This window comes from Triturus cristatus, chromosome 5_2 (genome assembly GCF_964204655.1).
Source record: "Triturus cristatus chromosome 5_2, aTriCri1.1, whole genome shotgun sequence".
Lineage (NCBI taxonomy): Eukaryota > Metazoa > Chordata > Amphibia > Caudata > Salamandridae > Triturus > Triturus cristatus.
The window spans coordinates 453,029,543-453,042,213 of record NC_140588.1 but is presented as its reverse complement, the minus strand read 5'-3'; the positions used below and the strand labels follow the sequence as shown (position 1 = coordinate 453,042,213).

Here is a 12,671-nt window from a genome sequence, read left to right as displayed (position 1 = left end):
TGGGTATAAGGATAGCATCCCGGTACATCCAAGTTCACCTGCCCCTGGACCCTGGAGTACCAGTGCCTGCCTGCCTCCATGACCAATGTACCCTGTGAGGAAGAGGAGAACGCTGTAGGAGGGGAGGTCCAGTGCGGGATCCAGGGAGTGACTCACTGTTGCGAGGTATGAGGAGACGGCTGCTGTACTAATCAGGTCATTGTCCATGTGCAGGTTCAAGTCAGAAACCTCATATATCAGAGGGGGTCAACTTGATGTTAACAATGGTCAGCATCATTGCCGTGATGATCAGGCGGTAGCTCATTTCCGGACGAAAGTCAGGAACCCTGTGTGTCAGGAGGGGCCACCATGGAGATTACTGTTGTGCCAATTGGGCTATAGCCTGTGTGTAGAGTAAGGTCGGTTACCTCGTATGCCAGTTGGGGCCACTGGAAAGGACAAGAACTGTTTCCTGGTTCAAGCTGTCATGAGAGGAGATGTCGCCGTTTTGAGGTGGGGGATTATCATTTGATCTGGTTCAGATCCTTAGGTGCAGGGCCTGAGCCCCCGACTAAGAATCAGAACCAGAGCAATTTAACCCCCTTCCAACCCTCCCACTTCTGGGAAGAATCAGAGGAACTTACCGTCTCATGAGAGCGAGTGCTGTGGACTCTAGTTACGCAATCCCTGAATTAGCGGTAAGAAGGCCCCAGGTTGATTTGTGCTGCCATTTAGCATTTGGCGCGCTGGAACAGTTTCGACTTTTAGAAACAGTTGTATGCTGCATTTCACTTTGTGTTTGTATATAAATACTCCTTTTTTCATAAAAATTATTTATCTTTGCCATTAAGCATATTTTGAGTCATTAGATTGTGTTCATCACCCTGCATCCACCTCCCCTGACAAATCTTGGACTTCAGGAACCGTGCTACCACTGAGAGTTAAGTGCTGAAGGGGTACTTGACCCAGTTGCTCAGGACCCATGGTAGGTCAGACCCAAGTTAATCAGAAGTAAAATGCCTCAACACCCAGGGTTGGGCTCAGTAGTTCCTGCTTGCCCCATAGCTTTCTGAAAGGAGTTCATACAATCATAAAAACCACCCCTCTTTGAAGAACTGGATGAGGTAGTCTCTACTATTTGAACCTTGTGTCTGAACGCGTATACTTTAAATAGAGATGTTAGTAGAATTTTTGCCACCAGTTTACTTTCCAGTTTGGTAGTGCATACAATTCATACAAATGTGACGGATATCCTGTCAGTCGTATTACAAGTTCCAAAGGATACAAAGAAATTTTAATGCGACAGACAGGACATCCGTCACATTTGTGACAGAGTAACCCTGTCCGCCATACTCGTAATCAGGCCTATTATATAATCTTTGGCTCTGGAAGCTGTCTGTTTGACAGAGAATGGAAAAAGTAAATACACTTGTGTCTTGACAGGCCTTTTATTCCATGGGGCATTTTGCCATTGGTCTGAAGCCATAGGAGGTTGCTTTTAAAAGACCAGGTCTGCCCCTGGTGCCTTTTCCATTTGCTACAGCTCCCCAATTTTGATTACAGCAGACACTAGAAATAAAAGAGAGAGAGAGGATGGAAGAAGGTTGAGAGAAAGTGATCAGAGGGAGAGAAGAGAGAGCGGGGGAAAGTAGAGACAGTGTGGATAGATGCAAAGAGAGAGACTGTGCAAGGAGAAGACGGGGTGTGGCTGATTTCAGTATTTTTGCCAGGGCTACTTTTGGTTCCCCAGTCTGGCCCTGAATACACTGCTAAACCCTGTTCTGACTCTTGGGGATAAAATCCATGAATGGTCAAGAAAGCGAAGCCCTCAAATTGATTTCTAGGATTGAGCTCTATTCTGTTAGTCTGGCTTCACACCACATTTGAAGATCTGTTGTTTCCAATTCTTTAAAATATGCACAGAGTGAGGCTTAGGCTCTGCCCAGAGGAGTATTTTTCGGTCACCTCATGCTATTGGAAGTTTGGTGTATCATTCTGCTTCCAATGGAGTGCTTACACTGCAGTGCATAAGTCATTTTTTTTACATAAAAATAACAAGTGCGACCTGAATCCTCACACACTAAATTGTTTATCTCATTTATCTACATTGGACCTACCACCTCTGCATCCACTTCTCCTTCACCAAACCCACCTTACACCACCACACCCACCGCTATCTTCGCAGATGCTGGAAGAAGGTCACTGAAGACCTGCTCACCACCTCTCTCAGCAAAACCCCACCACCGACATCCATGGATGCCAATGTTGTGGCACGCAACCTCCACCTTTGGATCTCCAACTGCACACACACTGGCTCCCTCAGGAAACCCTCAGGCAAGCAGCCCTCTAAGAAAACCAGCTGGTTCTCTTTCGCCCTCCAAGAATCCAGGCACACCTGCAGACAGCTTGAGAAAAGATGGAGGAGCAGCAAGAACTTGGCAGACCATACAGCCTTCAAAACCGACATCACCGCACACCACCACCTCATCAGAACAACAAAGAAAACAGCCATACGGGGAAGCATCAACACAAATGCATACAACAGCAAAGAACTCTTCATCGTGGTCAAAGTATTTGCCAAACTCAGCATGGAGACAGCAGAAATTCCCCCCTCTCAAGATCTCTGCGACAACCTCACCACCTTCTTCCACCGCAAGATCAAGGAGACTTATGATAGCTTCGCAACCCAAGAGCCACCCACCCGACCTGCAACGACTGCACCCAATCACTCCAGACACCAGCAGAGCCTGCCCGACTGGACCACCCTCACCTCTGACGACACCCTCAGGATCTTGAAGAGCATCCACTCCAGAGTCCTTCCGATCCCTGCCCTCACCTCACAGACTCAACATCATCTCCTATGCCGATGACACCCAGCTGATTTTCTCCCTCACAGACAACCCGACAGCTGCCAAGAGCAACTTCAATAACGTGATGAAGGCAATCGCCACGTGGATGAAGGACATCCGCCTTAAGCTCAACTCAGACAAGAACGATGTCCTCATCCTGGGCTCCAATGCCTCCGCCTGGGATGACTCTTGGTGGCCCACAGTGCTCGGAACCTCCCCACACCCACAAACCACTCACAAAACCACTGCATCATCCTGGATTCCTCGCTCTCAATGAACCTCCAAATGAATGCTGTCTCATCCTCCTGTTTCCACACGCTCTGCCTGATTTGGACGATTTTCAAGTGGATCCACCGAGTCCAGGAAAATGGTCATCAAGGCACTCGTCAGCTGCAGACTCAACTATGGCAATGCACTCTACTCCGGCACCACCCAAAAACTCCTTAAGAAACTGCAGAACATCCAGAACGCCTGTGTTAGACTCAACCTTAGGATCGCCTGCCACAGACACATCACCGGTCACTTGAGAGACCTCCACTGGCTCCCGATCAACAAACGAATTACCTTTAAGCTCCTCACACACATCTACCAAGTCCTCCACAACGCCGGACCTGCATATCTCAATCACAGCATCTATTTCTACACACCCACCAGACATCCACCAGACATCTCTGCTCCACCCAACTTGCCCTAGCCACCATCCCACATATGCCTGGAGGAAGATCCTTCTCCCACCTCGCTGCGAAAAGCTGGAACTCCCTGCCTATACATCTCAGACAATCACCGTCGCCGGCACAATTCAGGAAGGACCTCAAGACATGGCTCTTTGACTGAACCGCAGATCCCCCCCCCCCCCCTTCCCCCTGAGCTCCTTGAGACCCTAACGGGTGAGTAGTCACACTTTACAAGAAACCAGTGCTTTCCATATATTATAGAACCACAACTCAGTTTTTACAGCAACAAACGTTTGTGATCCATCTACTTTGCCTATGTACAATGCCCATACCTTCCACCTTCCACCTTGGTGGAACTCTCTCAGTCCATAGTCCTGGGCTATACCCTCACTGTAGCCACAACATACGCAGTAGTGTCACTTTTACTGACTTCATAAAACCCAACATTCATTTAGTGACCGACTCACCTGATATGAGATCCTACTGTTATGAGCAAGTCACACTGCAATAAATAGGTGTCCGGTTCTGAACCCTGCATCTCTCTTTCCTAGCCCTCAGGATTTTTTTTTATTTTGTATTTTTTTTTATTTTACAGAGTTTTATATAACTCAAACTTGACCCGAAGGTATCGGATATCAGAGTGCTTTACATAGCACCAGTTGCGTTACATGAGAACACATTAATTTTTGTTAGGCACGGGGAGATTAAGTGATTTGCCCAGAATCACCGGATGTTCAGCGTCATTGCCGAGACTCGAACCCGGTTCCCCAGATTCGAGGTCGACCGCCGTAGCCGTTAAGCCAACTCCTCACCATGATTGCCTCTGAGTCACAGCCCACTTGATGTTTGCTTGTAGTGATGCCAAAGAAACAAACCCAACCTGGCACTTTAAATTTATAGCTCTTGTTTACGAAATGACTGTAATTCTCTGGTAGCTGCTTATGCTGTATGCTCCCAACATGAGGTCTTTGAGAGGAACCACTTGCCCCCTGTCTACTCTGCTTGGGTGGCTGAAGTTCATGCTCTCACCAGAGCTTGTATTTTGGCCAAAGATAAATCAGCTAACATCTACACTGATTCTTGTCATGTCTTTGGAGCTGTATATGACTGTGGACAACTGTGGAAGCAACAAGGCTTCCTCTCTTCCAGTGGGGAAATAAACAAGCATTGGCATAGCCAATAGGTCTCGCTTATGGGACCTTATAAGTATTTAGTTGTGCAGCACAATATCCTTAGTGCAACTACACCAACACCAACTGTTGCATGACTGTGAGTCCAAACGAAAGTGGTAAAAGACTTTCGTTTGGGCTCACAGACGCCAGGACGCTTACACTTGTCGGAGCGGAGTCTTGGATGGCACACACACGTGTTTCCAAGTGATTATTAAGGAACCCTGTCCTCTGAGATATGCAATTATGATTATTTGAAGGATCTTTGCTGTTCGTCTTTTGTACTGGCGTCATTTACCTGGATTAAATCCTGTTTTAAATGAGAATTTTGAATACAATTTTAGCTCCAGTCTGTGTACCGACAAGGCTGTGATTTGAATAAGCCGTATTCTGGTTTATCTTATTGAATGCATATACTTTTTGTGGTGGATTATTTCCTGTTCATTTTGCCCCTGAAGAGTCAGTGTTTTACATTTACTCTGATGAAACACGTGTCGGCTGGCTGTTTTTGCTCTTGTTTGATGACCTATTAAAGAAAATATAAAGATTGCTACGCTGAAGTATCTTCATGTCAAATTCAAGACACACTAACTTTGTGTAACTGACTATTGTATGAGTGCACAGGACTTGCCCTATTCGTTTATGTGTTGGATTTTTCCTCACTGATTGAGGGGTTTTAGGGTCTTCCCCTCCCTGTTAGCACCGTACTCGATTTTTTCATTGTTAATCCTATTGCGTATATTTGGGTAGAGCGCCATTTTCTTCCTGTACATAAAAACCCTGTCTTTTGTATACACTTGCACGCCTTTGTATTCTGTTTTAAATGTTAATCAAGATCTGCGTGCATAAAGGGTATCGCCCACTGGTCCATGGGCGTGTGAAGACAAATTAAGAAAAAGGGTCTCCCCACCAGGGAGACATCCCAATATTGCATCGCTTAATATGTCCAAATGAATGGATTTATCACGTTAAATAGATTCCAAACCAAAAATCTATCTGGATAATTTCATTAATGAAGGATTCATTTTGTCATCCTCATGGTATTTTTGTTATGCACAAATGCATTAATAAATTCAGTTACATATGACATAACATAATACATGCATCCTGGTATCACAATGTATCAGACCCAATGTATTTTGGGCAGGATTGACCCTTCATCAGGAGAACTGTTAATCTCTGTGAAATGAAGCGCAAAAGGAAGCTGGGTTACCAACCATGGCAGCACCACATGAAAAAGTTAATAGTGATCAACTAACTCAACACACTTCCGATATGGTGGAAACATCCGTACATGTCATGCTGCATTCAAGAAATGTGAAACATGCCAGCAGGTAAACCTGATATATATCGCTGAACAGCAGTGTTGGAGAAACCTGTGTGGAGTTCAGAAGTGCTCTGTTGTTGCATCCTTTCAGACTAATAAACGAAGAGGAAAAAAATGAAAGCAGTGCTGTTGATCCGTGTTCTAATGCTATAGATCGGCGTCACTATAAGAAGTGCACAAGGTGTTGGTATCAGATTAAAAGCGTTAAACCCGAGTGAGGAAATAAGTGTATGCAGAACCAGACTATCGTGACAGAATGAGAAAAGCTGATTGAAGACGCAGTAAGAAAGTCAGCGAAGTGACGTGCTCAAACCTAAGTGCTCGGAAAGAACGGAAGATAAACTCAGAAAATAAGTGCATGTAGAACCAGACGAGTCTTGTGACAGAATATGAAAGGCTGATTGAAGACTGATTGAAAAAATGATAAGAAAGTCAGCGAAGTGACGTGCTCAAAGCGAAGTGCTCGGAAACAACGAAAGTGAGGCTCAAAGCATAGACAGTTACACACGTGCATCGGACGGTGCATACCTGCAAGTAGAGTGAAAGCATTTCGGGTACATCCTTATGGGAAACACGGAACTCGGTAATCGGTCCAATTTAAAAAGTGAGTGTAAGCGGAAACGTAAACCACGTGTAATAGAGCTAAACAGAGGACTATAAAAGAAATGGAATCAGGCCGTAAAAGCGAAAGTGATCGCGATCAAGCAAAAGTGATCGCGACCGCGGGAACACGCTCTGTGGTGGGGGAGGGGCGGAGCGAGGCGCTTGGTAGAGCAAGTGAAAGGAAAGGGTGCCGCGAGGAATGCGCGGAACGGCAAAAGCAGGCTGGCAAGTGGTGTGCGATGTGTGCGCACCATGACGAGAGAGGAAAGCCATATGGCACCTCTGCTCGTCATTGTGCGCGTAACCGCACGCTCTATGCCTGCCAAAAGCGTGTGGTAGCACTTTGAAAACCCACAAACTAAATGTCTCACCGGTCAGCGCATGCGCTGGCTCAGGCTAAACCTAAAAATGGTTCACCCCGTTATATGCCGTTCAATTCCCTTGTGAAAATGCTGTCACAAAGTGTGCAGTCTACCAGTCTGCCTGTGATAAATGTACTTTTGAAATGTCCTGGCTCATTGAGCAGCTAGAGCTGTGGCCCTTTCTCTTCCCCAGGCTACTACGATGCTTCCTCTCCACCCCCATCTGGAATCTCCAATGGCAGCCTTGCAAGACTTTGCTAAGTTTCTTGGTAGCACATCAGAAGGGGAGAGATGGCAGGAAAGGCAGAAGGGATGCAGGTTACATTCAGACCCCTTATGGCATTCTCAAAACGACCACTTCGTAGCACCAACTGTCTAACATCCATACCTTGCTCACGTGCATCATAGAATGGCACATGTCAGCTAAGGGAGGAATGATTGCTGCTGTAAAAATGATTGTTTCTCCCCAAATGTACCTATAGTGGTCCTGCAGTATTGCAACACCTGTGCCATTTGTCAAGTCCACAATGTACGCAGCCAGAACTACACAGGCTGCCCATCCACTACCATGGATTGCTCTGCAGAATACCAAGAACATAAATATCGCCATTTGTAAATATCAAAACCGCAATATTACCCCCTAAACATCAAAATACATTAAGTCTATTCAAAATGACATAATATCGAAAGACTAAGGACCTGGTTTAGATTTAGATCTGATTAGAAAGAAAGGTTGTGGAAAAAATACTACTCACTTAGAATCAGGCATAGAGGAATTCCATGAAATAATTTCACTCCACCTGGCTAGTAATCAGTATCGATTTGTGAAACCATACATTCAGTATTTCGTGCAATAACATCAAAGCTACTTTTTTAAGCATGTCTCTGCTAACTGGAATGCTGGATTTGTCTCTCATACACTTGTTAAATTGAAGGTTGATGCTCAGCATGGCCGTGCCTCCTCTTTCCTTCTGAGGTTCCGAAGCCACAAATTGCAATCCGCTTTTAACCACTTTAGTTTTTTAAGATCATGGACGCTAAAGGAAAATAAATATACGCATATTGTTTTCTCTATGAATACTAGCATCTGGACACCTATTCAATCTTATGGTCATTCATCAGCTGGAAGTGGCATTCGTAGTAGCTTACCATACAGATGTTCATGCATCCAATTGATGAATTGTATGTTCATCTACACTACTTGCCTTGTAAGCTGATACAGAGAATGTCAGGGACTGACATATCTCGGCATCCTTTTCTGAGTCACTATTGGGTCTGTTCATTCACTTTCTAGGATGCTCATCATTTGCCCTGCAAAAATATTCCATCCCTTGTGCAGACCTTCATATCCACATACAAATAGTTACAATATGTAAATACCCGTGTGCGCCAAATTCAAACAATAAACTGCACAGAAAACCCTGGGAAATGACCACCAGAAAACAGCTTTTATTATTATTATTATTATCTTTATTTCAGCCGCTAGGACCATAAAAGAGTAACAATTTTACAAAACAGCTTTTAACAAAATGCTAGAATTTGGTCATACGTTAAGCCCCATTTCTACGAGTAAACTTCTAATTTTGAAGGCAAAGTTCAGAAGAAACGTTATTTCCACTGAAGGTTTTTAGCTCCTTATATATCATTGGGATCAAAGTGATCCACTTTGTGTTGATGACATATGAGACTCAGAGACATTTGTTCCGCAACAATCAAGTTTAAAAAATGGTATTCCACCTTGTTTGCCCTACAAGACAAAGCTGCATTTCTGGGTTCTGTGACTGGGGTGAATGTTTGACAATGTTCAGTATTCCATCCATCATCTTTTTATGTTGCTATAATCACCCAAAGGGGGAAGGGCATTCCCAGACGTGGGTCCTGTGCTTGCAATGCCACTGGATACAAGCTAGCTTGGCTGATGAGGGGTGATACCCCAAAACCGGTCCCATGATGCTTGTTTTCCAGTCCTGAGAGGACATGCCCTGGCAGTTCAGACTGGACTGTTCCCAGGGCAGGGTCAAGACTGATTTGCATATGGCTGGGTACACAAACTGGGGTGGCATGGTGAGCAAATAAAACAATGTATTTAACCCAGATCTGTGATTAGAGTGAATGCTTGACAGTGGTCATCATCGCCGCCACAGACGACATCAGGATCCTGCTAGACAACGGCGAGACGGTGGCCCTCATCCTCCTGGACCTCTCCGCCTTCTTCGACACCGTCTGCCACCGCACACTACGCACACGCCTCCACGACGCAGGGATCCGAGACAAGGCCCTGGACTGGACCACCTCCTTCCTCTCCGGCAGAAATCAGAGAGTCCGCCTCCCCCCGTTCCGATCCGATGCCTCCGAGATCATTTGCGGCGTCCCTCAAGGATCTTCCCTCAGCCCGACGCTGTTCAACGTCTACATGGCACCACTAGCACGCATCGCCCGACAGCACGACCTCAACATAATCTCCTATGCCGACGACACTCAGCTGATCATCTCCCTCAGCAAGGACCCCCACACCTCCAAATCCAACCTCCACCAGGGAATGAAGGCCGTCGCAGACTGGATGGAGGACAGTCGCCTCAAACTGAACACAGACAAGACGGAAATCCTCATCCTCGGGTCCAACCCCTCCGCATGGGGCGACTCTTGGTTGCCCACGTCACTGGGGTCCCCCCCCGGCCCCTACCGACCACGCACGCAACCTGGGAGTCATCCTCGACTCGAAACTCTCCATGACCAAACAAGTCAACGCAGTCTCCTCCACCTGTTTCAACACCTTCCGCATGCTCCGCAAGATCTACAGATGGATCCCGACAAACATGAGGAAAACAGTCACCCAGGCCCTTGTCAGCAGCAGGCACGACTACGGAAACGCTCTCTACGCCGGAGCCTCGTCCAAGCTCATCAACACACTACAGAGGATCCAGAACGCCTCTGCACGCCTGATCCTCGACGTCCCATGCCGCGACCACATCACCCCCCACCTGAGGAACCTGCACTGGCTCCCCGTTGACAAAAGAATCTCCTTCAAGCTCCTGATCCACACACACAAGGCACTCCACAAAACCGGCCCAGCCTACCTCAACAGTCGACTCTCCTTCTACGTACCCAACAGGAAACTCCGCTCCGCTGACCACGCCCTGGCTACGGTCCCACGCATCCAGAGAACTACTTCCGGAGGCAGATCCTTCTCCCATCGTGCCGCCAGGACCTGGAACACCTTCCCCCTCTACCTGCGACAAACCGAAGACCTGCTGACCTTCAGGAGACAACTCAAGACCTGGCTCTTCGACCAATAGCAGCAACCCACCCCCCTCAGCGCCTTGAAACCCTCCCGGGTATGTAGTGCGCTTTACAAATTTTGGGATTGATTGATTGATTGCTCAGTATTCCGTCCATCATCTTTTTGTGTTGCTAAATTGGATTAAAGCCTCCTATGCATTAATTCTGTGTCAGAAGAGAGGCTGTGTGATGGCAGGCAGATCAGATTGGTGCTGTGAATCAGCTTGTTATGTACCTTGTTTCAAGTGCTTGTGCTGCCTCCAGAACACATGTAAGGAATAGACAAAGAGGAGATCTCTCCATTTCTAGTACTGGATCTGCTGATGTTGAGTGACCTCGGTGCCCTTCAGTGAATATTTTTATGGGCATTATTTCAAATTTTATGCACTGGTATTTGCAGACTAGCCATGTGCATGATTGTCAACGGGGGCATTGCTGTAGAGTAAACCTGAACTTATGTTTCTACCTTGCCCCTAGCCATTTATTAAATCTATACCAACGTACTATGTACATTTTTCCATAAACAATAATTTTAAAACAAAATGACGTTTGACAACTTCTATGTGTGCTGCATTGAGCAGCACACATAGAAGTTACAAAATGCCATTTAAACATTCTTTATGTGCAGGAACACATTCCTGCACATAAACAATCTTCACCTGCAATGCAGACACCCTTGCACGATTGTGGCACTAGACAGCTAAATTTAGCACCAGCGCAGGGGGAAACGCCGGGCTGCACCTATTCTTGTAAATATGGTGCAGTCCTGTGTTTCTAAAGTGATGGAGCGTGTTGTTAGCCTTCTTGGCTTAACAACACACTTCACCACTTTACTAGTAAATATGCCCCCTAGTCTTGTAGTTTTTCGAGGTCTTGTGGGAGTACTGTTTTTCATTCTGGTTTTTAGTGCAGTGCATCTGGCCCATCTTTTACTGTAGGTCTCTACACTTTGGGTGAAATGTGGACAATTAAATCTTTGATTCAGTGGTTTTCTGATTTCCAAGGTAACCACTTTTGTCTTGGAGGGCATACAGGAGTTGTTGTAGTTACAAGTGTGGCTAAACTATTCTTGCTAGAGTGTAATTTCCTGCATCTTCCTTATTTGTATAACACTTCTTTCAAAGTGAATTTTTACAGACTCTTAGGTTCAGCAAACACCTGGATTATCATACTACTGATCTGTATCTTATTGTCCTTGTGTTTTAACCCAGAAGAGTACTACAGGGCCAGAATTTTGTGAGTGTGGGAGCTGTATTTTGTTTTTGTCAAATGAGACTATCTAGATTGAGCAAGACCAATTACAACGCAATACACTTTTCAGATCACAGCAGAGACGATCCCTTGAATCTATGAGGATTGATTTCCCTGGGATCTCTTGTAAGCAGAACAGCTCTTAGAATGGAGATATTTAATCCTCCATCCTCATATTTCTGCTTAAAGAAATATGGTCATGATGAAGGACCTGAGCCCGGAGAAGTTTTGCCAGGTCGGTATTGTAGGTCAAATCCATACATTGACAGTGGATAAAGGTAACGTCAGAAGCATCGAGGTATAATGATTTTAGCACATAAATGAGCACAGCGTTGTCATTTTGTAGCGCCAATGGGGAGCTCTTTTCACTGCAAGTTACTCCAACTCATCCGGTGGATATCCCTCCTCTTAAACAGACACTTCTCTGCGGGCAACGGTTTACATCATTGCTTTCTCCTTGGTGCAAGACCACCTCAAAACCATCTAGATAGGTCTCAGTATGGAGAATGGGAGGCAATCGGTGTTCTGCAAAGGCAAGTGCTGGTTATCAATGACATTTCTTGAGTTATTAACGCTGTATGACGCAACTCAACCCAAACTCACCAATTGGGTTACCACACGTTATATGATAGTGGGTCAGTCTGCTTCCTGTTAATTCTGGTAGCACCACATAGCAGTCAGAACATTTCAACAGTCATTGGTTGCTAGTAAGTATCTAAAGAATGAGTGTCAGTAGAAATGTTATTCCCCAAGACTACAGAAAAGGTTGTTATTAACACTAACATTATTACCAGACCGGCAAATTTCACAGTATTTTGCAATAGCGTCTACACTGGAGGATTAGATTCATCTTTGAAGGGAACAACCATTCTGCTGCTGGATTTGTGTGGGCTTTATGCTAATGCTGGTCAGCACTGATGACTCCTCATATAATGATATCTGTTTTGTTTGTTTCCTCTTTGTTGTATTTTACAGCATTTCAACTTTGTCTCGCTCCCTACGGATGTTTTGGAAATAGAAGTTAAAGATAAGTTTGCAAAAAGTCGCCCAATAATCAAGCGCTTTTTGGGAAAGCTGTCCATGCCTGTGCAGCGACTGCTGGAGAGGCACGCGATAGGGTAAGTACCCATGTAAACTCTTCTGTCACTGGCATTACACTTGTCAAACTTTATTGGCTT

The 12,671-nt window shown here is 45.5% G+C and overlaps 1 protein-coding gene across 6 annotated transcripts in view; it reads left to right on the top strand.

Annotated features, from left to right (window-relative positions):
• Window positions 1-12,671, top strand: part of HECW1 (HECT, C2 and WW domain containing E3 ubiquitin protein ligase 1) — a 979,761-nt gene that overhangs the window by 743,789 nt on the left and 223,301 nt on the right. For all 6 annotated transcript variants that reach the window (XM_085607418.1, XM_085607421.1, XM_085607420.1 and 3 more), the window contains one exon: window positions 12,469-12,611. In XM_085607418.1, the coding sequence (XP_085463544.1) occupies window positions 12,469-12,611 (143 nt within the window). The remainder of the gene's footprint in view (window positions 1-12,468; window positions 12,612-12,671) is intronic.